We start from the raw sequence: 27,598 nt of genomic DNA, 5'->3' as shown, positions 1-27,598 counted from the left end.
CATGTGACACTATGCCTGGTTCTTCACAGACTCAATGCAGCTCACAGAGATCTCTTCATCCTTCTGAAACTACTGAAGTGCCTTGTGATAAATATTATTTGGCATGTAAACAAAGGAAATCTTTTTTAACTGATTCACATGAATCCAGAAACATTCTGGGCTGAGGGTTTAATTGTATTGCGGTTATCACATGGCTAGTTCCAATACACATTCTAAACAATTACTTGCTGAACAGAACCTTAAGAGACTGTGACTCCTTTGGGGTTGCTCTGGAATGCCACAGGTACCTGGCAGGTTCAATGACTCCTTACTCACCTCGAGTTGTCAATGTGCAAGAGGACGAAGATGGCCCACTCCCAGAGCCCTTCACTTTCAAGTTGGCCAGCATAACTGGCCTGCAGCACACCCTTAGACTGCTCTGAGAGATGGGTATAGTTAAGAGCTCGCAGCACCTCCCACAGATGCCAGCTTAGGCGGTAATCCAAAGGATCTGCGGTGATGCTTCGAGGCTCCAACAGCTGATTGAGATCATAATGTCTGCAGAGGAGAAATTGTTCAGAGTTACTATATCTAGCTACCAGCTCACCTGTAATGAACAAGTCAACTGTTCTGGGCATCTCTCAGAAGACAAAGGAATCAAGAGGGCAAAAGCATTAAAGGCCTCTGGAGACTATGTTTTTCAGCCAGTCTATGTGATCTAATAGGTTTGTTGGTACTGGTGTGGCCTGTACAGTTTTACCATCTTAATACAGACAATTATAATTGTCTGAATATAGACAATTGTCTTCACAATTCTCACTTTTCCCATCATTCATTAGAGAGGCTATTACTTTTCTTAAAGCTACCTTAGTGTCTTTCACATTGTTCTATTATCTGAAGACAGTTGCTTCTCCCGTTTGTCTGAACAGCTAACAGTCTTATTGAGGATTATTTTGTTCTATGGTTTTTAATTTTTATCTGCTTGTCTTCAACAGGTATTATTATTATTATTATTATTATTATTACTGCCAATGGATTTTTAACTTTGTTTATTCATATGTGGTGTTGAGGATTGAACTCAGGGCCTCACACATGCTAGGCAAGCGCTCTACCATTGAGCCACAACCCCAGTCCCAATGGGTATTATTTTTTATACAGAAATACAAGTACCCTGAATTTTCAGTGTTTCTGCAGAGTTTTTTGCTTTTTCCCCCTCTACTAAGATCCAGGATTTTCAACAGTCCTGGGCCAGTTTATATGATAAATTCATAACCTGCAATTCACATAAGTGAGAATAGCATAAACTAAGATTCCTTACTTCCAAGTTTTAAAGATCTAGGGCTTAGGTTATCAACCACCTGAGAGCTCAGTCATTTTATAACTTACTTTCTTTTTATTTTGAGACAGGATCTAAGTTGATTGGGGCTTCATGAAGTTGCTAAGGCTGGCTTTGAAATTTTGATCATCCTGCCTCAGCCTCCTGAGTTGCTGCGATTACACACTTTCTAATACTTCCTTTGGTAGTTAGTGAAGTTTTTCTACATCAGTGCTTTTGAAATAGAACATTATGTGATTAATCTGCCTTAACCAATTTCCACTTAAATCATGGTTTGATTGAATGAATAATTAAATGAAGTTCTAGATCATTTAAAAGGACAGGGTGGGGCTGGGTTATGGCTCAGTGGCACACACCTGATATGATGGTTTAATTTACATTTCTGTCAAGTACTGAACATCTTTCCTGACCTCTGGGCCATTTTTTTGTTTTGTTATGGTACTGGGGGCTGTCTCAGGGGTGCTCTACCACTGAGCCACATTCCCAGCCCTGTTTATTTTTAAGACAAAAGTTACCCTAACTTGCTTAAGTTGGCTTTGAATTTGTGATTCTCCCTTCTGTTTCCTGAGCTGCTGGGATTACAGGTATGCCCACTACACCCAGCTCTGGGTCATCTTTTTTTCCTAAACTTTATTTATTCATTTATTTTTTTGTGTGTGTGGTGCTGAGGCTCCAATACAGTACCTCACACATGCTAGGCATGCACTTTACTACTGAACCACAATCCCAACCCATTTGGGTCATATTTGATGAAGCATATGTTTTAAGTATTTGCCCAATTGTTCAATAGGGTTGTTTACTTTTTATTATTGAGTTTTAAGATTTCTTCATTCTGAATATAAGACCTTTATTAGATATAGGAAGCATAAATATTTTCTCCTAGCCTGTGATTTGTCTTTTCATTCTCTCTTTTGGGTACTGGGGATTGAACTCAGGGGCACTTTACTATTAAGCTACACCCCTAGTCCTCATATTGCCTCAGCTTCCTGAGTTGCTGGGATTGCAGGCATGTACCACTGTGCTTGGATTTTCATTGTCTTAAGTTTTTCAACAAGAAGCAGCTTCATTTTGTTTAAGTCTTACCATTTTTTTTCCTTTCATGAATTGTGCATTTGGTGTCTAAAAAATCTTCATCTGAATTACAGCTGGAAAGATTTACTGCTTTCTTTTAGAAGAGTTATTGAGTTTGACAATTTATGATCCCTTTGACCAGGTTAATAGGGATAATAAAACTTAAAAATTGTTTGAAAATGTCAACAAAATTACTAAACTCTAAGCAGACTAAGCAAGGGTACCTTCCAATATGAGGACAAAAAATTTTTGAAAAAATGTAACATTCATTAGTAATTAGAGAAATGCAATCCAAAATTACGCTGAGATTTTATCTCATTCCAGTCAGAATGGTAGTCATCAAGAATGCAAACAATAATTGAGGCTGGAGTGGTAGCTCAGTGGTAGAGTGCTTGCCTAGCACATGTAAGTCACTGCTCAGCACCACATAAAAATAAATAAGAATAGGGCTGGGGATATAGCTCAGTTGGTAGAGTGCTTGCGTTTCATACTTAAGGCCCTGGGTTCAATCCCCAGCACCACAATAAATAAATAAATAAATAAACAAACAAACAAATAAATAAACACACAGTAAAAAGAAAAAAATTCTTTAAAAAAAAGGAAATAAAGGCATTGTGTCTAGATAAACAATAATAAATGCTAGAGAGGACATAGAGAAAAAGGAATACTTTTATGCTGCTGCTAGGATTGTAAATTCATATAACCACTATGGAAATCAGTATGGAGGTTTCTCAAAAGACTAGGAATGGAGTTACCACATGACCCAGCTGTACCAGTTCTTAGTATTTATCCTAAATAATCAAGTCTTCATACTGTAGCAATATATATATATATATATCCACAATTCACAATAGCCAAACTATGGAACCAGCCTCTATGCTCATTAATGGATAAATGGATAAAGAAAATGTTATATGTGCATAAGAGTTTCATTCAGTAGGAAAACAGATGAAACTTGAGACCACTATATTAAGTGAAATCAGTCACACTAAGAAGGTCACGAGTCATATGTTTTCTTTCAAATGTGAAAGCTATAGAGGAAAATGAAAGGTGCTTATGGGGTTTCTTATGAAAATGAAGGGAGATTAGTAGAATAGAGAAAAGGGACCAGGGCGAGGGAGAAAGGAAGAGAAAGAGGAAATAATGGGAAATGATAATGGCCAACTTATATTGTGTGAATGTATGAATACATAACAAATGCCACTAGTATGCACAAATATAATGCATCAATAAAAAAAGGGGAAAAAGTTATAAATATCAGAAAGCCATAAGATTTTTAAAAATCCTAAAAATATATTTAAGCATAATAAAAATATCAGAAATAACTTTATGCCAATAAATCTGGTGACTTTGGTGAAACAAACTCCCTAAAAGAAACAAAGGATCAAAACTTCATTAGTCCTGTATCAATTAAACAAACTGTAATGTAAAACCACTTTGTCGCCAATGCTGGTCTTGACCTCCTGGGCTCTAGTGATTTTCCTGCCTCAGCTACCCAAGTAGTTGGGACTACAGACATGTGACACCATGCCTGGCTTGACACAACCATTTCTGGGTGTAAATATCCATAGCAGCTTTATTGAAACTAGCCAAACCCAACAAAATCTAACTGCCCATTAACAAGTGGATATATATTATGCAAAACCCTCTACAAAAACAACTCCCTCTAGCCAAAAAAATCTTCTTTTTCTTTTTGGCAGGGGTGGTGGTGGTGGTGGTGGTGGATATTTAATGTAGATTGAACCCAGTGGTGCTTTACCACTGAGCAATACTCCTAGCCCTTTTTATTTTTTGAGACTGGGTGTCATTAAGTTCCTGAGGCTAGCCTCAAACTTGTGATCCTCCCGCTTTAGCCTCCCAAGTCAAAGTAATTACAGGCATGCACCACTGCACCTGGCTCAAAAGTGATTTCTGAGGGTTTGGGGTGTAGCTCAGTGGTAGAGTGCCTGCCTCTCACATGTGAGGCACTGGGTTTGATCCTCAGCAAAACATAAAAATAAATAAATAAATATTGTGTCCATCTACAACTAAAAAATATTTTTAAAAATTAACTTTTGATACACATATTAATATGGATAAATCTCAGAATTATCATGCTGAATGAAATAAGCATGGCACTAAAGAGAATATAAAGAATTATCTCAAACATATGAAATGCTAGAAGAGCAAAACTAAATTATAATAATGAAAAGACAGTCAATAGTTGTCTGGGCTTAATGATTAATTGTAAAATGGCACAAAGGTCTTTTTTTGTGGGTAATGGAAATATATTGCTTGTGATGGTAGTTACACTGTGATAATTATGATCAAACTGTTACTTTATTATATGTAAATTATGTCATTAAATCTAATTAATGATTAGACTTTTAACTCTCATTCCAACATTCTTTCCCTCTAATTACTACAAGTTACATTTGATAATTTATACAGACTTATAGCAATTCAGAGGCATATGAAAGGGAAAGGATTCCTTAGGGGCTCATGGAGCCCTCTCTAATTCCTAGCCATGGTTTACCTGTCACTGTAAAGTTTCAGAAGGTGAAAGCAGACGTCTTGAAGTGGTCTCCGTGAGTCTTGCTCCTCCTCTACCACACAGCCAGAATCCTCCAAGTATGAAGGAAGTGGGGAGCAGGCATATCTGTCACCTTCAGAGGTATTCTGAAGAGAAAAATTTGATAGAATAATATACCAGCTGCTAGTCTGTTTCAATAGATGCTATCATGTCTCAATCATTTCACACCTGTATTAAGAATTATGTGACGCACGCCTATAATCCGGCGGCTTGGGGGGGGGCAGAGGAAGGAGGACTGAGAGTTCAAAGCCAGCCTCAGCAATTTAGAGAGGTGCTAAGCAACTCAGTGAGACCCTAAATAAAATACAAAATAGGGCTACAGATGTGGCTCAGTGGTCAAGTGCCCCTGAGGATCCCGGATACACCCCTCCAAAAAAAAATTATGTGACAGGTGTGGTAGTATATGCCTGTTATCCCAGCAAATCTGGAGGCTGAAGCAGGAGGATTGCAAATTGGAGGCTAGCTTCATCAATTTAGGAAGACTATCCCAAAATTAAAAAAGGGCTGGGGACATAATTCAATGGTAGAGTGGCTCTGGGTTTAATCCCTAGTACTACTCATTCCACACACACAAAATGATACATCAAAATAATCAGTAAAAAATTTAAAACTGGGGGATGGGTTATGGCTCAGCGGTAGAGCGCTTGCCTCGCACATGTGACACCCTGGGTTCGATCCTCAGCACCACATAAGAATAAATAAGTGAAATAAAGGTATTGTGTCTAACTACAACTAAAAAATAAATTAAAAAGAATTTAAAACTGTTTTGGTTGTGACACATATTACCTGTCTTCAACTGACTGGTAAAGATTTCAAGTAGCTCTCACTAAACCTAAGCTTGACACAATTTTTTTTTTTTTTTGATATGGGATTGACTCAGGGCACTTTACCACTGCGCTGCATCCCCAGCACAATCCTTTTAAAAATTCTGAGACAGGTCTCACAAAGTTGGTGAAGTTAGCCTCAAACTGCAATCCTCCTGACTCAGCCTCTAAAATGCAGGGATTACAGGCATGCACCACTGCACCCAGCTCTACAATCAATTTTTTAAATATATATATATATATATATATTTTTTAGTTGTAGGATGGACACAATAACTTTATTTATGCATGTTTATGTGGTGCTGAGGACCAAACCCAGAACCTCACATGTGCTAGGCAAGTGCTCTATCACTGAGCTACAACCCCAGTCCCTACATTCAGTTTCTTTAGTGTTCTGTCTCCTGATAATAAATGTCACTCTAATAAATGATATAAAATATGGGAAGATTCAGAAATGATGAAATTAAATCCTACAACTACTTTGACCTCAACATATAAAATATGATTATTTGGAGGCAAATTTTAGACCTTCTAATTAGGGCAAAACCAAACCTCATGCTGTATAATATCATGCAATTCCCAAATGGGTAATACAGCATCAGGAATGAAGAAAATCTCTTATTTAGAGGCAGGAATACAACTGTGCAAACTTTTTACGGTACTTTCAAAACGGCAGTTAGTAAAAAGTACTATATTATAGAAAGCGAGTTAACAGCTTTTTGTCAGCAGGACTTCTCAAAGACAGAACACCCACCAGGATATTTACATGTACCTACTGGATAGATATACCTGAAATGCTTCTTCATACATGCTGAGTGCCCTGGAAATGGAGGCTGTTGGTGGAAGCAAATACCAAAGATGAACAGCAAGGGAGCGTTTCCAATCTAGCTGAGAACACACATTGATTTGCTTCTGCTCTGAAAGCTGCCACACCTGCAGGAAACAAACTCATCATCACAGCTGTATTTTATCTTGTTATTGCCTACACCTGCAAGTTATTCACTTATTCAAGTAATATTTTAAATTACTTATATGCCAGTGTTAATGACCCAGATATACAATACAAAGTCTGTCAGTCGCAGGTGAGAAGGTGGATTTGAACAAATAACAATCAATGCTCTGAGATGAGAGCAGAGAGGAGGTCTTCTCATTGCCTATGGTACTAACTTATAAAATTTTAAGATGAGAATAAATTTTGACTAGCTATTACATTTCTGAAATTTGACTTTAAGAAGGTAATCAAATAGGTAGGTAGTAATAGATAACTAGCTTAAAATAATTATGTTTCATCATCCATAAAACGAAAAAGAAAAGGCTATTATAAAGATTGATGCTGTAGGACATGAAAAAATGTCCACATAAAGTTAATTTAAAGAAAATAAGGGGGCTGAGGCTGTAGCTCAGTGGCAGAGCTCTTGCCTAGCATGTGTGAGGCACTGGGTTTAATTCTTAGCATCACATAAACATAAACAAATAGAGGTGTTCTGTCCATCTACAACTAAAAAAATTAAAAAGAAAGAAAATAAGTTGCAGAATTGCCATGCATAACTGATTTTACTTGTATATACACACATGTAATATTTACATTATTTATCATTCTGATATGTGATATGGTGAATTTTAACATTTTAATTTCTATATAGCTAGATTTTCTTTTTACAACAGGTATGTCTGCCTTTATAATTTGAAAACATTTACACTGGAAATACAAATTACCCAGTTATGTGTAACAGTGGGTAATTTACAATAATATAGTTTATAAAAAAATTGATGTGAGATTATGGTAAAGGGGACAATACCGGTTTTCCAGCCAACAGGGCAAAGATGCGTAGTCTCTCATCCTGGATGAAGCAGTCAGCCTGGAGCTGATGCCAATCCACCAGTTGCATGGTGAGCAGCTCCCGAACTGACTGGCTACCCACCAACTGAGATAAAAGAAGGGCAAGACGGTGATCACCTATAAGAGAAACAGAAGTTCTCTGGTGATTATTAAGGACTTATGGACTTGGTGAAACACTTGGGCAATCATTCTTTTTATTTTTTCCACCACTCAGTGGGGAGAACTTAACACCCACCCCTGACTACTTCCTGCAACAGTACCAAAATACTAACCCAAAATTTACCACTGGGCTGGGGATATAGCTCTGTGGTAGAGTATTTGCTAGCTCTAGACCCAGGTATAAACCTTAATATCTCAAAGCAAAGCAAAGCAAAAACAAAACAAAAAACATTTCCTATTTGAGTAGAAAATCAAGTAGAAATAATTGAACATAACCTAAATTATATATAGACAGCATACATATAGAGATCAATGGCAGATCTACTACTTCTATGACCCTAAGCACATATCTAATTTAAAGGTTTATAGTGAAAAATGAGAAGAATTGAAAGCATGTCCAACTAGAAGGTACCACCATAATGACATATAGAAATGGGACATGCAAACCTAGAGAAAAGAAATATGTGTGCCTAGATAAAGTGAATGGGTAAGGTTTTCATTCCTACAGGTCCAATAATCTCTCTGAGAACTTTTTCAAGTATAAAGGCCTGGGACAATAAAAAATTTTATTTAACTGGAATGTGAAGGAATAGGAATTCCAGTTAATTCAAATTTCTAGAAAAAAATGTGATTTTTGACAAAAATTCTTTGTTTTAGTTCATATTACAAACTCCTAAGTCAAGAGTCTTTTTCCTTTTCTTTATGCCTGGGGATCAATGCTTACAGGATTATATAAGGTACTGTCCTAACAGAAGCTAAAGCTCTCATCTTAAAGGGTTTCCTTCACAAATTAGAGTGGCCTGCTTGAAAGAAATCATATATCAGGAAAACTTATGGAAATGTGCTGCTAGGCCAAGTTATCTCCCTATATGCATATAGGTATAAGACCATGAATGGGTTATGATTCATGCAGTAAGTACTGCTTATTTGACCATAAACTGCTAGTATTCTGGGTGACTAATACAAAAGAAAATGGACTGGGAGTAAAGTACACTGGGGTTCAATCTCTAGTACAAAACTAAACAACAAAAACCCATTATAGTTTGATACATTAAGATGTCTTTGCAAACTAATCAGGTTCTGTCAATCCTTGACATTTTACACAGACTTTACCACTGAAAATATACTGAGCCAGAGGCTGGGGCTGTAGCTCACTGGTAGAGGGCCTGTGAAAAATCGCACATGTGAGGCACTGAATTTGATTTTCAGCACCACAGAAAAAATAAATAAATAGGGGCTGGGATTGTGGCTTAGTGGCGGAACACTTGACTGGCATGTGTGGGACATTGGGTTCTATTCTCATTACCGTGTATCAATAAATAAAATAGAGGTCCACTGACAACTAAAAAAATATTAAAAATAAATATATAAAGATACTGTTTCCATCTACATCTAAAAAAATATTAAAAAGAAAGAAAAAAATTTACTTAGCCAATGGCAGAATTCTAAGATACTTGCTCAAATAAATTTTTGTGTATGATATGAGGTAAGGATCTAAAGTTAATCTTTTTTTTTTTTGCATATGAATATCCAACTACTCTAGCATTATTTATTGTACAGAGTATCTTATCCACATTTAAATAGTTCTGGGTACTTTTGCTTGAGAGAGAGAGAGAGAGAGAGAGAAGTTAATCCAGGTATGGCTGCATACCATGCCTATAATCCCAGTAACTTGGAAGGCTGAGACAAGAGGATCACAGGTTTGAGGCCAGCATAGTTGATTTACCAAGCTGCTGTCTTAAAACAACCACCATCACCACCAAACAAAACAAACAACAACAATAAAACAAGACTGGGAGAGTGTGGTTCAGTGGCAAAGCACCCTTGATTTCAATGCCTAGTACCCACCTTAAAAAAGGAAAAGACTAGAAGTGAAAGGATTTTATATTTGGATTCTCATTTTTGTTCCATTCATTTATATGTGCACCCTCCTAATTATCTTGGTTATTGTAGCCCTAATATAAGAAAATATTTTGAAATAAACAAATATTGAGTACTCTCTAGTCACTCTCCCGAAAAAGGTTCTTTGCATTTACAAATAAGAATCGAGTTTTCAGCCAGGCACAGTGGAGTATGCCTGTAATCCCAGTAACTTGGGAGGCTGAGACAGGAGAATCATGCGTTCAAGGCCAGCCTTGGCAACTTAGTAAAACCCTAAGCAACTTAGTGAGACCCTGTCTCAAAATAAAAAATAAAACAAAAAAACCCTGGGGATATGGTTCAGTGGTTAAGTGCTATTGGGTTCAATCCCCAGTACAAAAAAAAAAAAAAAGTTTCATTTTCTGCCAAAATAACTGTTGGAGATTTTAATAAGAACTGCATTGGGGGCTGGGATTGTGGCTAAGTGGTAGAGCGCTCGCCTGGCATGGGCGGGACCTGGGTTCAATCCTCAGCATCACATAAAAATAAAAGACATAGTGTTTAAAAAAAAAAAAAAAAAGAAAAAAAAGAACTGCATTGAATGTGGGGAGCCATTCTGACACGTGACTGGGCGGCTCCCGTTAAGGGTCTGAGGCGTTCTGGCTGTGTCAGAACTTTCCCGGCCCTTTCCTGATTAGAGAACCCGTCCTTGTGGAGGTATGACTGACCACTGACCACGGGGGCCCAATCACTGACCCTGACCTTGGAGTGCGGCCCCCCCTCAACCTTCATTGGATGGAATTATCCCCTGAATTTCTTGTTCCCCAATAAAAGGCTACTCCCTGGCGTGCTCTCTCTCTCTCTCTCTCTCTCCTGCTAGCCCTGAGTAATCCTTGCTGCCCTATGGGTGGTTCGAGGTTGGAGCCAGAAAGGGGAGCCGTCTCGGACCTGGTCATAGAAAAAGGTAACTGAGTCTGTGTGTTTTATTTCGATCTCTGCTAGCTAACTTTTACGCCAAGAACCTCATTAATGAAACCAATGTGCAGGCCGCATGGTGGAATTGACGCCCAACGTGGGGCATTCCAGATTAGCTAGATTGAGTGGGAGCACGCTATAAAGATAAGATAAAGGAAGTGGTGACAATTTAGAGTCACAAAAGAACCTGGAGATATTGAAGGAAAGAGATGTTAAATTAATTAAAATAAAAAATTCAACTTCTACGGATAAGGAAATGTATCTGACTATTTTAGACAGTATAATTAATCAGAAAGAAAAACAGATAAAGAAAGCTCAGTTATTACAATTACCTACAAGATTGTAGGTAAATATTGTCCTTGGTTTTGTGAACAAGAGTCTCCAAATTTATCTACTTGGGAGAAATTAAGAAGAAAGTTACAAAAAGTCTGTCTTTTTAATGAACTACCTGGAGGCATAGAAAATATTCAGAAAACTTGGACGGCTCTAAAAGTTTGTCTTTTTGAGTATATGGGCCAAAGTTCGTGGCCCCCTGAAGACCTGTTAAAAGGCTTACAGAGGGCTATTAAGTCTATTCAAATGAAAAATCCGCCTGAGGCTAAGTTAATTCCTTTTCCCTTAAGCCTTTTAAAAACAAAGACGCTAGGGGCCAAACCAAAGGTTAGGAATGTGACTTTAAACTTACAAGACCAGACTAGCCCACAGGGAGATTCTAGGGACAAATATCATAGAGAACAAACCTCCAAAATCTTAGAAAGCCCTCCAAAAGAGGTAGAGGATCTTCCTGCAGAGGAAAATCCGGAAGAGATTCCTAGAGGGGCTCAGAGTTCTTCTCAGCCACATGGTTTAAAAACCCAAATTCAAAATGGCGATAGTACAAAGTCTGACCATGGCTCGCAGTCTGAGGGAGAAGAATCAGACATTGAAATTCAGGACTTACAGAAAAATCTTAACAGGCTGCGTTTAACACCGCCTGCCCAGGCTATTCAAATTCGGCCAGTGCCTGCTAAAAGGACAAAATTTAACAGGTACACTGGATTAACAATGACTTTTCTTACCCCGTTCCAGCGAGGTATTAAGAAAGCACAGAAAGATGGGGAGGATACTAGCGGTTTTCAACTTTTTCCAGTTTTTGAGCAAGTTAATGAGCAAGATCAGAGGGTTAGAGTTCATGCTGTAATCCCATTTAAGACCATTAAGGAACTAAAAAGTGCATGTGAGACGTATGGTCCAAATTCCCCTTTTGTACAGAGCCTGATAGAAAATATTTGCTCACAACCCCTTCCTCCTAGCGATTGGATTTCTTTAGCCAGATCTTGTCTGAGCGGGGGAGATTTCTTACTTTGGAGGACTTATTGGACTGATTTTTGTACTGAACAGACAAAAAAGAACAAAAGACAGGATATAAAAACACCAATAGAGATGTTTCTAGGGACTAGTGATTTCGCTGATTTAGAAAGACAGTTAAATTATAATTTTGTAGTATACAATCAAATAACTAATTGTACAAAACGTGCTTGGAGACAGATCGTCTCCAAGGACCAATCCAATTTAGTTCTTACCAAAATCAGGCAAGGTGCGAGTGAACCTTACTCAAATTTCGCAGCCTGATTGTACCAGGCTGCAAACAGGTCAATCGGGGACTCGGGAGCGAGTGAGTTCATTGTTAGGCAATTGGCATTCGAAAATACAAATAAGTATTGTCAAGACGTTCTTAGACCGCACCATAAAAAAGGGACAGTTTCCGAGTTTATCCGCTTATGTTCTGACATAGACTCTACTCATTTACAGACAGTAGCCCTAGCCGCGACACTAAAAGAAACTTTGAGGCCACAGGATTTAAGACAAAAACCCCGCGAAAAATGTTACATTTGCGGGAGAAATAATCATTTTGCGCAGTAGTGTCGCATACGCAATTTTAAGTTCAGGGCTCCATCTACTGGTGATAATAGATATTACAGGACTCAACCCCACGTGGCAAGTCAAGATGGCGCGGATCAGCCCGCCTTCTTGTCATCATTTCCGCCTGGCCGGAACACAAACTTCCAGTTGGCCCGCCCCCCCCCCCCCCCCCCCCCCGGCTGAGAATGAGGAAGTAGGTGGTCGCGCAATGTGACGTCATTACGCCGACCATGGGGGCCACCATCTTTGATTTTACCGGAGCGAAACAAGCAGTTTCCGTACAAACCCCTAATGATTTTCAAGGCTTTTAAGAGATATTAATTGGCTAAAGCCATCCTTAAAACTAACTACTTCTAAATTAAGTCCTTTATTTCAGATATTACAAGAAATCCCTCTCCAACCTCTCCACGTCAGCTAACCTTGGAGGCTACAATAGCTTTAAAGAAAGTTAAACATACAATTAAAAATACACAACTTACTAAAGTTGATCCTAAAGAAATAGTGTATTTATTAATATTTCCAACTGAACATACCCCAACAGGAGCCATATGACAAAGATTAGGAGTTATTGAGTGGATTTATTTATCCCACTCTCCTCAAAAAACATTAATTCCTTTTCATGATTCTATAGCTCAATTAGTAATTAAGGACAAAACTAAGATTTTACAATTAATTAGATCTAAGCCTGATATCATAATTATTCCATTTTCCGTTCCGCAGACTAATTGGCTTTTTCAAACTTCTAGCTCGTGGCAGATAGCCTTTGCTGATTTTCCTGGCCAGATAGATAGCCATTATCCTTGTGATAAGATTATACAATTTACATCATTAACGTCACTTATTTTTCCAAAGATTGTACATGCACATCCTATAGATGAAGCTTTATCAGTGTTCATGGATGGTTCTAACTCAGGTAAAACAGGTTTTTATAGTCGTGTTCACAAAGAGGTAATACAAACTTCTTATACTTCTGCCCAAAAAGCAGAGCTTCAAACTCTGATTTTTACCTTAAATTACTTTTCTAATGAGCCTAATAATATTTATTCTGACAGCTTATATGCAGTCAAAATTACTAAAAATATTAAAACTTCAGTTATTGGGTATACTTCATCACAAAAATTATTTAAATTATTTCATAATTTACAAAAGACAGTGGTAATGCGAAAGTACCCATGTTTTATAGGACACTTACGGGCTCATACAAATCTTCCAGGACCCTTAGTTTCAGGTAATGACAAGATTGCTAAATTAGTAACCTTTTGTCAACAGATGTCTTCATATGACTGTGCACTAGCTTCCCATTCCTTACATCATCAAAATGCTTCTAGCTTACATAAAAAATTTAATATTACTAAAAAACAAGCTCGTCAGATTGTAAGCCAATGCCCTAAGTGTGTTATTATGACAAATAGATGTAACTCATATTCCTCAATTTGGTAAGCAGTGTTATGTACATGACATAGTGGATACTTATTCTAGATTTATTTTGCCACAACATGTACTAAGAAAAATACTCAACATGTAATTTCTCATTGCCTAACAACTTTTTCTGTTTTAAGGTGCCCTATACAGATTTAAACAGATAATGCTCCAGCTTATGTAAGCTCTTCTTTTCAACAATTTTGCCAAGAGTTTAAAATTAATCATAAAACAGAAATTCCTTATAACTCTCAAGGCCAAGCCATTGTGAAACGAGCTCATTTATCTATTAAGCTTCAATTACAAAAATTAAAGGGGGGGAACAGGTTTATGACTCCCCAAAATAGCCTTAATCATGCCTTGTTTGTTTTAAATTTTTTAAACTGTGACGCAGAAGGTCACACTGCTGCTGAGAGGCAAAAGTCTCCCTCAGTAACAGGCCCTTTAGGCAGAGTTTTGTGGAAAGATTTACAGACTTGTCAGTGGAAAGGCCCGGACCCGGTGATGATGTGGGGCAGAGGTCATGCTTGTATCTTCCCAGAAGGCACTTTTCGTCCTATTTGGGTACCTGAACGTGCTATCAGACATGCAAGAGACAGAACCCAGATTCAAGCGACTGAGGATCGACCTGGAGGAGCCCCTATCCAGAAGGAGGAGATATCGGAAAAAGATGAAGAAAGACCAGATTGACCCAGCCGAAAAGCTGATTTCATGGGAAGATGTGAAGAAGCTAACAACCCAGGCTTCCGGAATACTTCGACACCTAGGAGAGAACAGGACCCCAGTGATGATGGTAGCAACAGTAATTGCCCTGCTGGGCTGTCAGGTAAAAGGGGATCAAGTAGACACTTACTGGACATATTTCCCAAATCCACCCCTGGTACACCCAGCTGTGTGGACTGGAAAATCTATTCCAGTATTTACTAATGACTCATTCATGATGGGAGGATTTACAGATACTCATATTACTCCCAATCATGTGACTAGATTTAATTATTCTGGCTACAGTGCCCAATTACCTTTGTGTTGGTCACATGATAAACATGCTGGCTGTCTAAAAGTATCATTCGAAGAAAAGACAGCAATTGGTAGACCTAGACTGACAAATAATTCTATTTATGGGGACTTAAGACCTTATACTAGATCAGTAACATAACATAACAAGCCAGTCATTTCTGCAAAACCTCCACGAATACACCACTGTCCAAATAGTTCTACAATTGAGATTGGCACCTTTCCTAGATGGATGGATTGTGTAAATACCTTTCCTGTACAACATAAGGTGTCTAAAAATAGTGGGTATATTTTAGACTGGTCTCCAAAAATTGATAAGAGACAACTACGAAGAAATTCTGCTATGACTCCTGCAGGATTTGTTAGTAATATTTTAACTTATAGTGAAGGTGGTGTTCAGAAAGATGTTTGGCGTTTAATTGCTGCCTCAGAATTCTTACATTTTACAGACAAACCTTTACCAAAATTTGTTGGCAAGAACTGTAAAGAGGGATCTTGCTATGGCTTACGAGCCTGTGTCCAATATCCTTATGTTTTAATTATTGGAAATGTAAAAGTTAAATGGATAGATAGATGACAGATATATTGTTACTTGTAATAAATGTAACCTAACCAATTGTATTACTAGGTATAATGGAGGAAAAGGAGTGCTGATACTACATCAGCCCTCTTTCGTTTTATTGCCTGCTAATATTTCAGAGCCATGGTATGCTGATACTGGTTTACAAGTCTTGCAGCAAATTCATGCCCAGTTAGCAAGGCCTAAACGTGCTATTGGAGTTATAATTGTTGGTGTTTTGGCACTAGTCTCCTTTATTGCCTCAACTGTCTCTGCATCTCTGACATTGTCTCAAAATATTCAGCATGCAAAATTTCTTAATAATTTAGCTCAAAATACTTCCAAGGCTCTGCTTAATCAAGTAAATATTGATAAAAGGATTGAAACTAAATTAAACGCCTTAGAGTCGACTGTTATAGACATAGGTAATGAAATTTCAGCCTTAAAATTTAAGGAAAGGCTTAAATGCCATGCTAATTATAAGTATGTTTGTGTTACAGCTGCCAAGTACAATGCTTCTCTCTGGGATTGGGAGAAGGTTAAAAACCATTTGTTAGGTATTTGGCAAAATAGTAATAATAGCTTGGATATTCTGGAACTTCATCACCATATCCAAGACAATCAAAATAATAGAGCTAATTTTTCAGATCCTTCTTCTTTGGCTAACCAAATATTGAAGGAGTTGAATGGATTCAACCCTGGAAATATTCTTAAACACTCGGCCTGGTACATTATTGGATTATTCTCTTTGCTGTTAATTCTCTTTTGTGTTGTAATTATAGGATGGCAAATCTTCGGAACAAAAATACAAAAACTCCAAAGAGTGAACCGCCGCCTCATTTTTAAGAATAGAAAGGGGGAATATGTGGGGAGCCATTCTGACACGTGACTGGGCGGCTCCCGTTAAGGGTCTGAGGTGTTCTGGCTGTGTCGGAACTTTCCTGGCCCTTTCCTGATGAGAGAACCCGTCCTTGTGGAGGTGTGACTGACCACTGACCCTGGGGGCCCAATCACTGACCCTGACCTTGGAGTGCGGCCCCCCCTCAACCTTCATTGGATGGAATTATCCCCTGAATTTCTTGTTCCCCAATAAAAGGCTACTCCCTGGCGTGCTCGCTCTCTCTCTCTCTCTCCTGCTAGCCCTGAGTAATCCTTGCTGCCCTATGGGTGGTTTGAGGTTGGAGCCAGAGAGGGGAGCCGTCTCAGACCTGGTCATAGAAAAAGGTAACTGAGTCTGTGTGTTTTATTTCGATCTCTGCTAGCTAACTTTTATGCCAAGAACCTCATTAATGAAACCAATGCGCAGGCCACATGGTGGAATTGAATGTATAGATTAATTTGGGGAGAACAGACATCTTAAAGATACTGAGGTTTTGAGATCAATCAGTGTTTCTCAACTAGGGTGATGTGCCTCTTGGGAAATCTGTTATAATTTCAAAAGGGTAAAGAACAGGGATGGTGTCAAATAACTAAAAATGTCCATGACAGCCCAACAAAGATAACGATGCTAAGGTTCAGACATATTCTATGAACCTAGAATGTCTCTCTTCATTTCTTTAGATCTATTTATGGTACTGAGTATCAAACCCAGTGCCTCACACATGTCAGCCAAGTGCTCTACCACTGAGTCACAATCCCAGCCCCAATTTTTTTTTAACTTCATTTTTTGGACAGATTGTTGCTGAATCAGTTGTATTTTGCATATTGATTTTGAATCTAAGACCTTGCTGAATTAGGTTTGGTTCCAGCACGTTTTTGTGGATTCCTTAGAACATACAGAATCATGCCATCTCCAAATAAAGACAGTTTTTACTCTTTCCTTTTTTTCCCCTTCTTGGTGCTGGGGATTGAACCAGGATGTAGCTCACCACTGAGCTACACCCCCAACAATCCTTTTTTATTTTGAGACAGAGTCTAAGTTGCTTAAGACCTTGCTATCTTCATGCTTCCCAAATAGCTGGGATTACAGGTGTGTGCAACCACACCAAGTCTACCTCTTCCTTTCTGTGTTTTCTCTTTCCTGAACTGGCTACAACATTCATGACAGTCTACACAAAAATAGCATGCCCGATTTTAGGGATAAATCACTTAAATCTTCCATCATAAAGTATATTAGCTGTAGATTTTCCATAGTTATACTTGAATATCAGGGTAATAATGGTATCAAAGGATGAGTTTAAAAGTACTCCTGCTTTTATTTTCTGAGATGGACCTGGACCCGTGAGCAAGTGCTGTACACTGAGCTACACTCCCAGCTACAGATTCTTGATTTTCTCTTTAGTTTCTCTAGTTTATAGTTATGAAAGTGGAAGTAGTGAAGAAAAAGTTTTTAAAGAAACCTGGAAGTCAATACTAAGGATCTGACTTCTGACAATTTTAAGACCTTTCACACTACATATAGTTGTGCTGGTGATTACAACATTATCTTTGTGTGTGTTTGTGTGTCGGGGTTACTGGAGGTTGAAGCCAGTGGTGCTCTACCACTGAGCTATATCCCTAAGCCCTTTTAGTTTTGAGACAAGGTATTGCCAAATTGATAAGGCTGGCCGTGAACTTTCAAGTCTTGCAGTGGAAGAAAAACCAAAAACCAAAAGAAAGAAAGAAAGAAAATCACCAAGTAAATAGCTCAACGCAGAGTTAAAATTCTACATGTTTTCTGTAGGTACCTCTGTACCTAGAAGTGTTCCAGGATAGCCTCCACACCAACAAATTAAATAAACAAGACTCAGATGTTAAGGCCACTGCTCGTTCTGCCCTCTGCAGCCTCTTTCTGCTGTCATCCTTACTGGGGGCATTTTTTCTTTTAGGGGTGGTAGTGGTTGTGGTACGGGGATTGAATTGTTCCACCACTGGGACAGTGTCTCCCTAAGTTACTTAGGGCCTCGCTAAGTTGTTGAGGATGCCCTTGAACTTAAAGATCCTTTTGCCTCAGCTTCCTTAGTCATTGGGATTACAGGAATGCATCAACATGCTCAGTTCTTTCTACTTTTTGAAAAAGATCTTGCTAAGTTGCCCAGGCTGGCCTTTAACTTGTGATCCTATTGCCTTGCTTCTTTTTAAAAAATTTTTTAGTTATAGGTAGGCACAACATCTTCACTTCATTATTATTTTATTTTTATGTGGTGCTGAGGATCAAACCCATTGCCTCATGCATGCTAGGCAAGCGCTCTACCACTGAGCCCGAGCCCCAGCCCCTGCCTTGGCTTCTTTAGTGTCTGGCTAAAATACTTTTAATTAAGTATATTTATGTTTAAGGTTCCAGAGAGACATTTAAGAGAACAAGACACAGTCCCTATTCTGGTGAAATCAGCAATCTTCCTGAGAAGCCCAGATTTAAAAATTCACAGGTTATAAGACAAATTCACAATTAAGAGAGGGGACAGCCTTTGCTCGGCCTGCTGTTTTCACCTCGCCCCGCCCCGCCCAGCCGGCAGACAGTATGCCTCGTTCTTCGTGGTCATGGGCGCTTCGTCCGCCATGATCTTTAGCGCCCTGGGTGCTGCCTATGCCACGGCCAAGAGTGGCACCCGCATCGTAGCTATGTCAGTCATGAGATGAGGCCGGAGATGATCATGAAGTCCATCATTCCAGTGGTCATGGCTGGGATCAATGCCATCTACGGCCTAGTGGTGGCAGTCCTCATCCTCATCGCCAACTCCCTGAATAATGGTATTAGCCTCTACAGGAGTTTCCTCCAGCTTGGTGCAGGCTTGAGTGGCCTGGCAGCTGGCTTTGCCATTGGCATTGTGGGACATGCCGGTGTTTGGGGCACTGCCCAGCAGCCCCGGCTGTTTGTGGGCATAATCCTGATCCTCATCTTCGATGAGGTGCTTGGCCTCTACGGTCTCATTGTGGCCCTCATACTTTCCACAAAGTAGCCCCTCAAGCTCACCAGCCACAGCACACGATATAAAGACCACCCCCTCCTCATTCCAGAACGAACAGCCTGACACACACACACCCTGGCAGCCGCCCCCTCTGTAGTTGGTCTTATAAATGTACAGTGTCCTAGTGCCCATCGTCTGCTGCCCCGCCTGGCCCCTTCCTCCCCGTGTTGTGGACATTGGGTCCATTCATCTCCCATCCAGGCCCCCAACCAGTGAGGATGCCAGCCTCCAGCCCCCGCCCACCGCCCTACAGTGCTGTGTGTATAAGGATGAATTAGAGTTGTCATTTTTCTCTTCACTGGATGTTTATTTATAAAAGATATGACCTGTTCATGCGTCTGTGGAGCAACCCTCGTCTCCCAACTATATAGTACCCTTTAGGTAGAGTGTTGCTTTGTGGGGTCCCCCTTGCTGAGACTCCTTAGATGGAACTGCCCCTTGTGCCTGGTGCCCTGGGCGGTGGCAGAATGCCAGCCACCAGGCCCTGGTGTCCAGCTGTGTCCAATAAAGTTCTCGGAAAGAGATAAGGGACAGTGAGTAGGAAGTAGTCAGAGACATAGAGAAGGGCCATATTACCTACCTGACTGCTGTGCTAAAGAGCAGGCTTCACTGATCCTACTGCCTGTGAGGTAGCTGAAGACAGCTTCTACTGGGTTGTCTTTTCGGGTTAGGGAGACTTCCTCTTCAATCTGAGGAGCAGCAGTGTGGGATAGCCAGCGAGAGAATGCTCTTCTTCGCTCCAGAATCTGAATGTATTCACTGGGCTCATCCAATTGGCTGTCAAGCTCCTTCAGGTGGCCCCATAGGGCTTCACATAGAGTCCATGTCAGGCTCCAGTGCTTCACAACTTAGCAAAGAACAAAAAAAAAGCAATGCTATGACCCCAAGTTTTATAATAACTTCAGAGAGGGAATCATTCTATAATGATGTAAGGAATATATAAATCAACACCACAAACACTAAGTTGAATACCCTGAATCTATTTCCGTATCATTCAGCTTTGTTTCAGAGATAAGTGATACAACTACTTGCTTACTTGATGTATCAGAGGTACATAAGATAACAAATATAACTCTGGTCTTTAAACAGGTTCCCCTAGCCTAATTATGGCTAATTTCACCTCACGTGACAGAATTTAATGAAATTAAAGGATCTTTTCTCTATCTACAAAATGCTTTAAGGAATGTAAATCCTCTGAAAATTTGTAAGGGACTATTCTGTTATAGGGACAACCTAAAAATTACTGGGTCTAAATGACATTGTTCAAAGTAACTTAAGAGTAAACCAATTCTAATCTAGACATTTATATACTAGGTTCACTTCAACTTACAGTTAAATACAGAGTTAAGTGACTTGCTCAAAGTTAGAGACAATATGAAGCTGTGCTAGCCAGGACTCAAAAACAGGTAACAAGTCCAATTTCATACTTTTTTTCTTTTTTCTTTTTTCTTTTTTTTGGTACTGGAGATTTAACCCAGGGGTACTTTACCACTGAGTTATAGCCCCACTTAGCCTCAGCCCATTTAAAAAAAAAAAAATTATTTTTTTGGTTTGGGGATTGAACTCAGGGGCACTTGATCAATGAGCCACATCCCCAGCCCTATTTTGTATTTTATTTAGAGGCATGGTCTCACTGAGTTGCTTAGTGACTTGCTTTTGCTGAGGCTGGCTTTGAACTCACAATCCTCCTACCTCAGTCTCCTGAGCCTCTGGGATTATAGGTATGCACCACCATGCCCAGCCAACTTCATTCTCTTAACCAGAAAGCTATATTGCCTCTCAAGAAATAATGATAATTAAAAAGGTAGCCCTGTTTATCAAGCCACTTATAATTATGTCTTGGGAAGATAACTTACAAGTTTGAGAAGAATATATATGAGACAATGAACAAACACACAGGGCCGAACATAATAAACAAGTCCCCAAATATACAGTACAGCACATTCTAAAATAGTGTAGACTTTTCAATAAAGGCAATTTACTAAACATGTAGTTAAATATAATTTTTCGACTCTTTCGTAAATCCAAGTCATTTGACTGGTTACGGCTCTTTTGAAGAAGGATTTATATTAAAAGGCCTAAGAATAATTATAAATGTTGACAGTTTCTTACTTGAGATTGTATTTATACCAATTCAATTACAGAAAAGTATGAACTTAGGCATACACTTACTAGATTGATGGCAGGAAATTTTTCCTCCAAAAAACATAAACTACTATACCCTTTCCCTTTTTCTTGGGACATCAAAGGTTAGTAGTTAGTAGTAGTGTATACTTACTTTGTGTTTCCAATAATTCTCTAGATGCATCCTTAACCCAATCTGCATAGTCATGAATGACAGCAACACCCGGATTGGGGACAATGAGAGGACACAGTTCATCCACATGGACAGTGCTATGTTTTAATTTAAGCTCCAGAGGTGTCTGGTATAATTGTAGATCTTCATCTAGCTTCCTCTGCCTCAAACTGAGTTTTTCCAAATGAACTTTGAATGGAGACTCAGTCAGTCTATAAGAAACAACAAATGAGGAATAAGATAGAAAATGAAGATAAGGCAGAAGCTAAAATTTTCTTACAATCAAATTCACGTATCTTCTTAGGATTACAAACAGAATACAAAACATTTCACTGTGATTTTTAAAGGATTTTGTTATCTCTGTAAAACCATCAAAATCCAGTTAGGAAAAAAATAAACCCCTTCCCAAGTTCAAAAAAAAAAAATTATTCCCTAACATTGAGCTATACTGAACTCATGTGAGATACTGAATAAACAAATAATCTGACCCTGGCATTCAATATCCAAAGGCCAGGTTGGTTATAATAAGCATGGGAATTGTGTAGTGCAGACTTGGAACTGATTATAGCATGTATTGGAATTCTATAAATCCAAAGGCAAAAAATGCAGAATACCCACTTTATAAACACTTAGATATCGAAAGTCATGAAGCTAAGCTTGTAGATACTAAAGAACCCACTTTAAATTAAAATGAGAATATAGTCAACTTGGCCTGGACACAGTTTTTAAGAATGATGCTAACAGCCAGACGTGTTAGTGCACACCTGAATCCCAGTGGTTCAGGTGGGGAAGGAGGACTGTATGTTCAAAGCCAGTCTCAGCAATTTAGTGAGACCCTAAGTAACTTAGGGAGACCCTACCTAAAAAAAAAAAAAAAAAAAAAAAAGAGAAAAGAATTATGTTAACCACTTCCAAATTACCACAAAATCAAGTTTATTCTAGAACTGATCACTGTTTAGTGTCTGTGAGGTTCAAAAGATAGTGGTTTATTTTTTTTTAAGAATCAACTCAGAATACATAGTCATCTTCATTTAATCTGCAGCAAAGATTGCTTTTTTAATTATAAAAAGCAAATAAGAAAATTTTACATAGATCTCTGTTAACAGAGAACTTTATATATAATCTGTTAGACACAAATAGTTCTATATAAAGTACATGTAGAATGTAACAATAAATCCCATCATTATGTACAACTATAATGCACCAATAAAACATTTTGGGAAAAAAAAAGATTCTAACAATGAAGGGCTGTCAGCATAAAAACATGCATATAAAATTGTTATGTACCCATATGTAAATGTTAATTGTGGAGGCTATATAGAAACATTACAAGCTACCATACATACAACATATACAAAATACTTATCCATGGACTATCAATAGTTTATACACTCACCTTATAAGACCTAAGATACAAGAAATGTGCTTAATTGAAAACATCACATATATTATGAAATCAATCAAATATCTAAGCAACAAATTAGAAAAAATGGCTAAGGCAATAAAAATGCTAAAAACCCAAAGAAGTTGGGAATATTAGCATTAGGTCTATTTCCTAACTAAAGTATAACCATTTGGTAAGTATGCTTCATAATTTGATAGAATAAATGTAGCTATCTTATTTCAGTCCATAATTATAAAAATATATTCTATCTAAAATTGTGCTAGAAATATATTTAGAAAGATCATAAAACAGGGTCCCAATCTTGGATTTCTTGATAATGAATTTTTTTTCCTCACTTACATATTACCTTTCTTAAAAAGCATTAAACATTAATACGGCTGGGCAACCCAAAGGCAAAATGCTTGCCTAGTACATGCAAAGCCCTAGGTTCAATTTCCAATATTAAAAACGAACAGAAAACAAAATATCAAGAAGTGTAACTCACGATTTAACAACTACTGGATTGGGCAGGAATCCATATTCCATAGAATCAGCAAGCTGATGATTTTCCAGTTCATGAGAGCCATTCAGTTGTTCTCCACTATTAGCAAGAGTCCAGTTGGGGCCCCAACCAACCCGAAATGAGCGTCCCATGAATAGGGCCATGTCCATCAAGAGTTTTCCCTTGCCAAATGTAACAGACTTTTCAAGAGGGACTAGGCCTGGTTGCCTGCGTGTACCTACTGTTTTCAACTGAACCTCTGGGGCTGGGCTGGGCACTGTAAACACAGTGGTCAAGGGGGGAGGGACAGACCAAGAGGATGTGGATGGGATATTCATTAAAGATGATACTCTGGGAGTGCGACATTCTTGCACAGAGGCACTTGGTGAAAGAAAAACTCCACTTGTAAATTTTGATTGTAGTAACCCACCAACTGAAACGAGGGGGGGGAAAAACTCTTAACAACATAGTCTACTGTTTCCTGAACAACAACAAAAATAAGTCAAGCTTAAATCAGTCAATATATTATCAAACTAATTGAATCAGATATGGATTACCAAAGCATGTTAAATCAGTTTTTGCAGAAATTATACATGCAACCAGGAATTCAAGGCAAGAATTTTAGTGATAATGTCAATAACAATACGAACAAATACTACTATTACTACTACTACTTATACTACTATTTTCGAAAAATTACCTAGTGCTTACCTGCAGCAGCCTCTGTATGAGCCATTTGTGTACATTATTTAATTTCATTCTTTAACAACTTTAAATAATGTGCCTTATTATCAACTTCACTTTAAAAATGAGAAAATTTGCTCAAGTTAAGTGACCAATTTCACTAAGTTACCAAGTGATAGGACTAAGAGTCAAGCTTAGGTAAGTCTGGCATCAATGCTCATGCCTTTCTTAGTTCATACTAAATAGTAAGATCAACTCTCAAGTTCTTACCCTCTAATGCTCAATGCTAGACTTAGCACAAAAATACTCTTGAGCTATCTTATGAATGTACATGTACCTTTCTGAAAGACAGTTCTTATTTACTGTCTGTTTTTCAATTTTACATGGTTTCTTTCTTAAAACATGCAGTTAAGAGTTATGGCAGCCTGAGATTCCATGTAGTACTCATTATGGAAAAGGTTATTTAAACAGGAACTGGGGATTTAGCCCAGTGGTAGAGGGCAGCATGCAGAAGATTCCAGGTTTGACTGCGAACACCACAAAGATAAATAAAAATAAATCAATAAATAAAGTTAAATAATGCTTTATCAATTAAAGAATATAATTTGTAATAAGAGCACACAAAGGAATTGAAAAGTAAACACTGAGTTTTTAAGGCAACATAAAGAAATATCTCTCTGGTAGTTCCTCAATTTTCAAAATGTTTTAAAATTGTATTTGCTTAAGTTCTTCATTGACATCAACATTCTATCTACAATTACACTATAAAAGGGAAAGCCTTTTTTTTTCCCCCCCTTCTGGGGATTGAACTTGGGGGCCACTGAGCCACATTCCCAGACCTACTTTATATTTTATTTGGAGACAGGGTCTCACTGAATTGCTTAATGTCTCACTTTTGTTGAGGCTGGCTTTGAATTTGCGATCCTCCTGCCTCAGCCTCCCAAGCAGCTGGGATTACAGGTGTGCACCACTGTGCCCCGCAGTTGAAAAGGAAAAGCTTTAAAATCAAATATGTAATTGCTTCTCTAGGAAACTGGGAAGGTTTAGGGAAAAGAAGAAATCTGATGATTTCTGTGCATCATGGAAAGCAATATTTATCCCTAGAAAGCAGTAAGATAGTTAGGCCTGCATTAAAAAAATGCAGCACAGAATAACTTGCTGAATCCTCCAAGCAACACATGATAAAAATTAGGTAATCAGAGCTTACTATCTAATCCACATTCATAAGCATACAAAAACATGGCCCCTAAACAAAGTATAAATGCTCTTCTGCATAAAACTTCTGAATCTGCATCACCAGAAGTAACTGTGGTTCTTAAAACTTGGCTACTCCCAAAAGATATTTAAGAGTACAATTTCTTTTAGCATTCGTATGTCATACATATGGCTGTTAAGGGATATGTGCTAGAGACGTTTGCTCAGCTTAGAAGATTAGTGAAAAGTAGAACTTTATGACTCTTCATCTTTTTTGTAAAACAATACATTTTATACAGTACCTAGTGAACGAGATTTTGATGAGTGGGATGCTGAAATGGGGAGTCTGGGAGAACATATTTCTTGAGAAGTATCTCCTTTGGAAGAAAGATGACTGAAGTGTTGATCCATTGTATCTACATCTTCTTCATCAGCAAGCAATGATGCTTTCATGATCTAAAAAGGCAGGATATCTATAGAATGAGTGTGCTTCCCAGAAATAAAAGGCCATAAAAGAAAAATGGCAGTTTATACCAACCAAAAAACTGCTACTGTTTAGGTTGTGTTCAATTTGAGTATATACTGTATGTGCCTGAAGGACATTAAATCATATTATTCTTTTTCATCTGTATTGTCTAACCAGAGCCTGGCGTACTGCAGTTGCTCATGGTATTTGTTGTTGTTGTTACTGGGGATTAAACCTAGGGTCACTTAACTACTGAGTCACATCCCCAGCCTTGCTAAGTTGCTGAGGCTGGCTTTGAACTTGGGATCTTTCTGCCTCAGCCTTCTGAGCCATTGGGAGTACAGGATGCTCCATAGCTCAGCCAGTTGCTCATGTTTTGCTGAATGATTTTAAAAACAAACATAAGCCAAAAGTTAAATTCTACAAAAGGACATGAACCACGAAATGAAGAGACAGTGCTCAAAGAAAGCTGTACCTACCAGGTTTTTAGAATTTTTATATGGAGGACTTCAGAGAGCCTCAAAACCAACACATGAAATACGCAAAGTAATATTTATAGAAAAAAAAAAAGAATCATCGCTCACAGTTGTTAAATGACATGTCTAAAGTCATAGGGCAATAAAGTATAAAACTTGGATTAGTATCCAGCTAATATAAAATCAGAAGGCTTAACTTCTGATTTTCAATATAAGATTCCTACCCTGAATGGGAAAATAAGGCCCAAACATTGGCCATGTTTCTCTTTTTTTCATTTCAGTGAGTACTCAATGGTTTTAAGTAAATAATCCAGGAAGAGGCCTGATATTATGCAAAAAAAATTAAATATTACTTTTGCTTTCTGTCTTAATAAAAGTGGATTAGAACTTCACCTGTAAGACATGTGGATTAATTCCCAGGGAAGATGCAATGTGTGTTGAGGCAGACACAGGTTCCTGATCCTCAGGCACGCTCTCTTCTAACACGGAATCCAAAACTGGCTCCTGGGTGATATCTACCATGTCACTGTCCAGTTCTACAACCCTCCCTAACTGTTCCACCTCTGGGCTCTGGCTCTGTAGATAGCAGAAAGATCAGGGAAGTAGGATTAAATTATACCAGATAAACACCAAGTTTCTAAGATCAGATTTAATTTATTCAGAGTATGATCCAGCAATATTAGATTCTGCCCAGTATATCATGAGGTGAGGCATCAGATCTGCCATAAGATTTAACATTAATTATCCCTCCCCTGACAAGTACTTGGGCTCCAAATGAGGATTTATGGACCTAAGCCAGCCCCATATGGAAACCAATGGTTGTATTCAGACAAAGATTATGCCTTACCTGACTGAGCCATCAACTATAATTTTCTGATTTACAAACTACCCCCACTTGCCTTTTAGTCAGAAACCATTAGGAAGAGAACAAAAGGTACAAATGTCAATGTCTTTAGTAACTCTTTTTTCTTTCTTTCTTTCTTTTTTTTGGATACTGGGGGGATTGAACCCAGGAATAGTTTACCACTGATTTACATCCCCAGTCTTTTTTATTTTGAGGGTCTATACCAAGTTGCTTACGCTGACCTCAAACTTGGGATCTTCCTGCCTTCAGTTAATCAAATGTGACTGATGTTATAGAATGTGCCACAGTGCCCAGTGACAGTAACTGCATTTTCCTATTTGATATTGGGAATTAA

The 27,598-nt window shown here is 38.3% G+C and overlaps 1 protein-coding gene and 1 pseudogene across 6 annotated transcripts in view; one reads left to right on the top strand and one right to left on the bottom strand.

Moving 5' to 3' along the window:
* The window catches only part of Nup98 (nucleoporin 98 and 96 precursor), a 114,029-nt gene that overhangs the window by 8,270 nt on the left and 78,161 nt on the right, over window positions 1-27,598 (bottom strand). For all 6 annotated transcript variants that reach the window (XM_046441819.2, XM_046441822.2, XM_046441820.2 and 3 more), the window contains 9 exons: window positions 26,793-26,975; window positions 25,760-25,913; window positions 23,583-24,012; window positions 21,676-21,905; window positions 19,978-20,244; window positions 7,582-7,739; window positions 6,572-6,715; window positions 4,902-5,044; window positions 316-537 (listed from right to left, as the gene is read on the bottom strand). In XM_046441819.2, coding sequence (XP_046297775.1) covers window positions 316-537; window positions 4,902-5,044; window positions 6,572-6,715; window positions 7,582-7,739; window positions 19,978-20,244; window positions 21,676-21,905; window positions 23,583-24,012; window positions 25,760-25,913; window positions 26,793-26,975 — 1,931 coding nt within the window. The remainder of the gene's footprint in view (window positions 1-315; window positions 538-4,901; window positions 5,045-6,571; window positions 6,716-7,581; window positions 7,740-19,977; window positions 20,245-21,675; window positions 21,906-23,582; window positions 24,013-25,759; window positions 25,914-26,792; window positions 26,976-27,598) is intronic.
* Window positions 14,461-19,456, top strand: LOC124091104 (V-type proton ATPase 16 kDa proteolipid subunit c-like; annotated as a pseudogene).

This window comes from Marmota monax, unplaced genomic scaffold (genome assembly GCF_021218885.2).
Source record: "Marmota monax isolate L192 unplaced genomic scaffold, Marmota_monax_Labrador192_F-V1.1 WCK01_AAM20220418_F8-fsc00068, whole genome shotgun sequence".
NCBI classification, from domain to species: Eukaryota; Metazoa; Chordata; class Mammalia; order Rodentia; family Sciuridae; genus Marmota; species Marmota monax.
The sequence above is the reverse complement of the archived record's forward strand: the minus strand, read 5'-3'. Positions and strand labels throughout refer to the sequence as shown.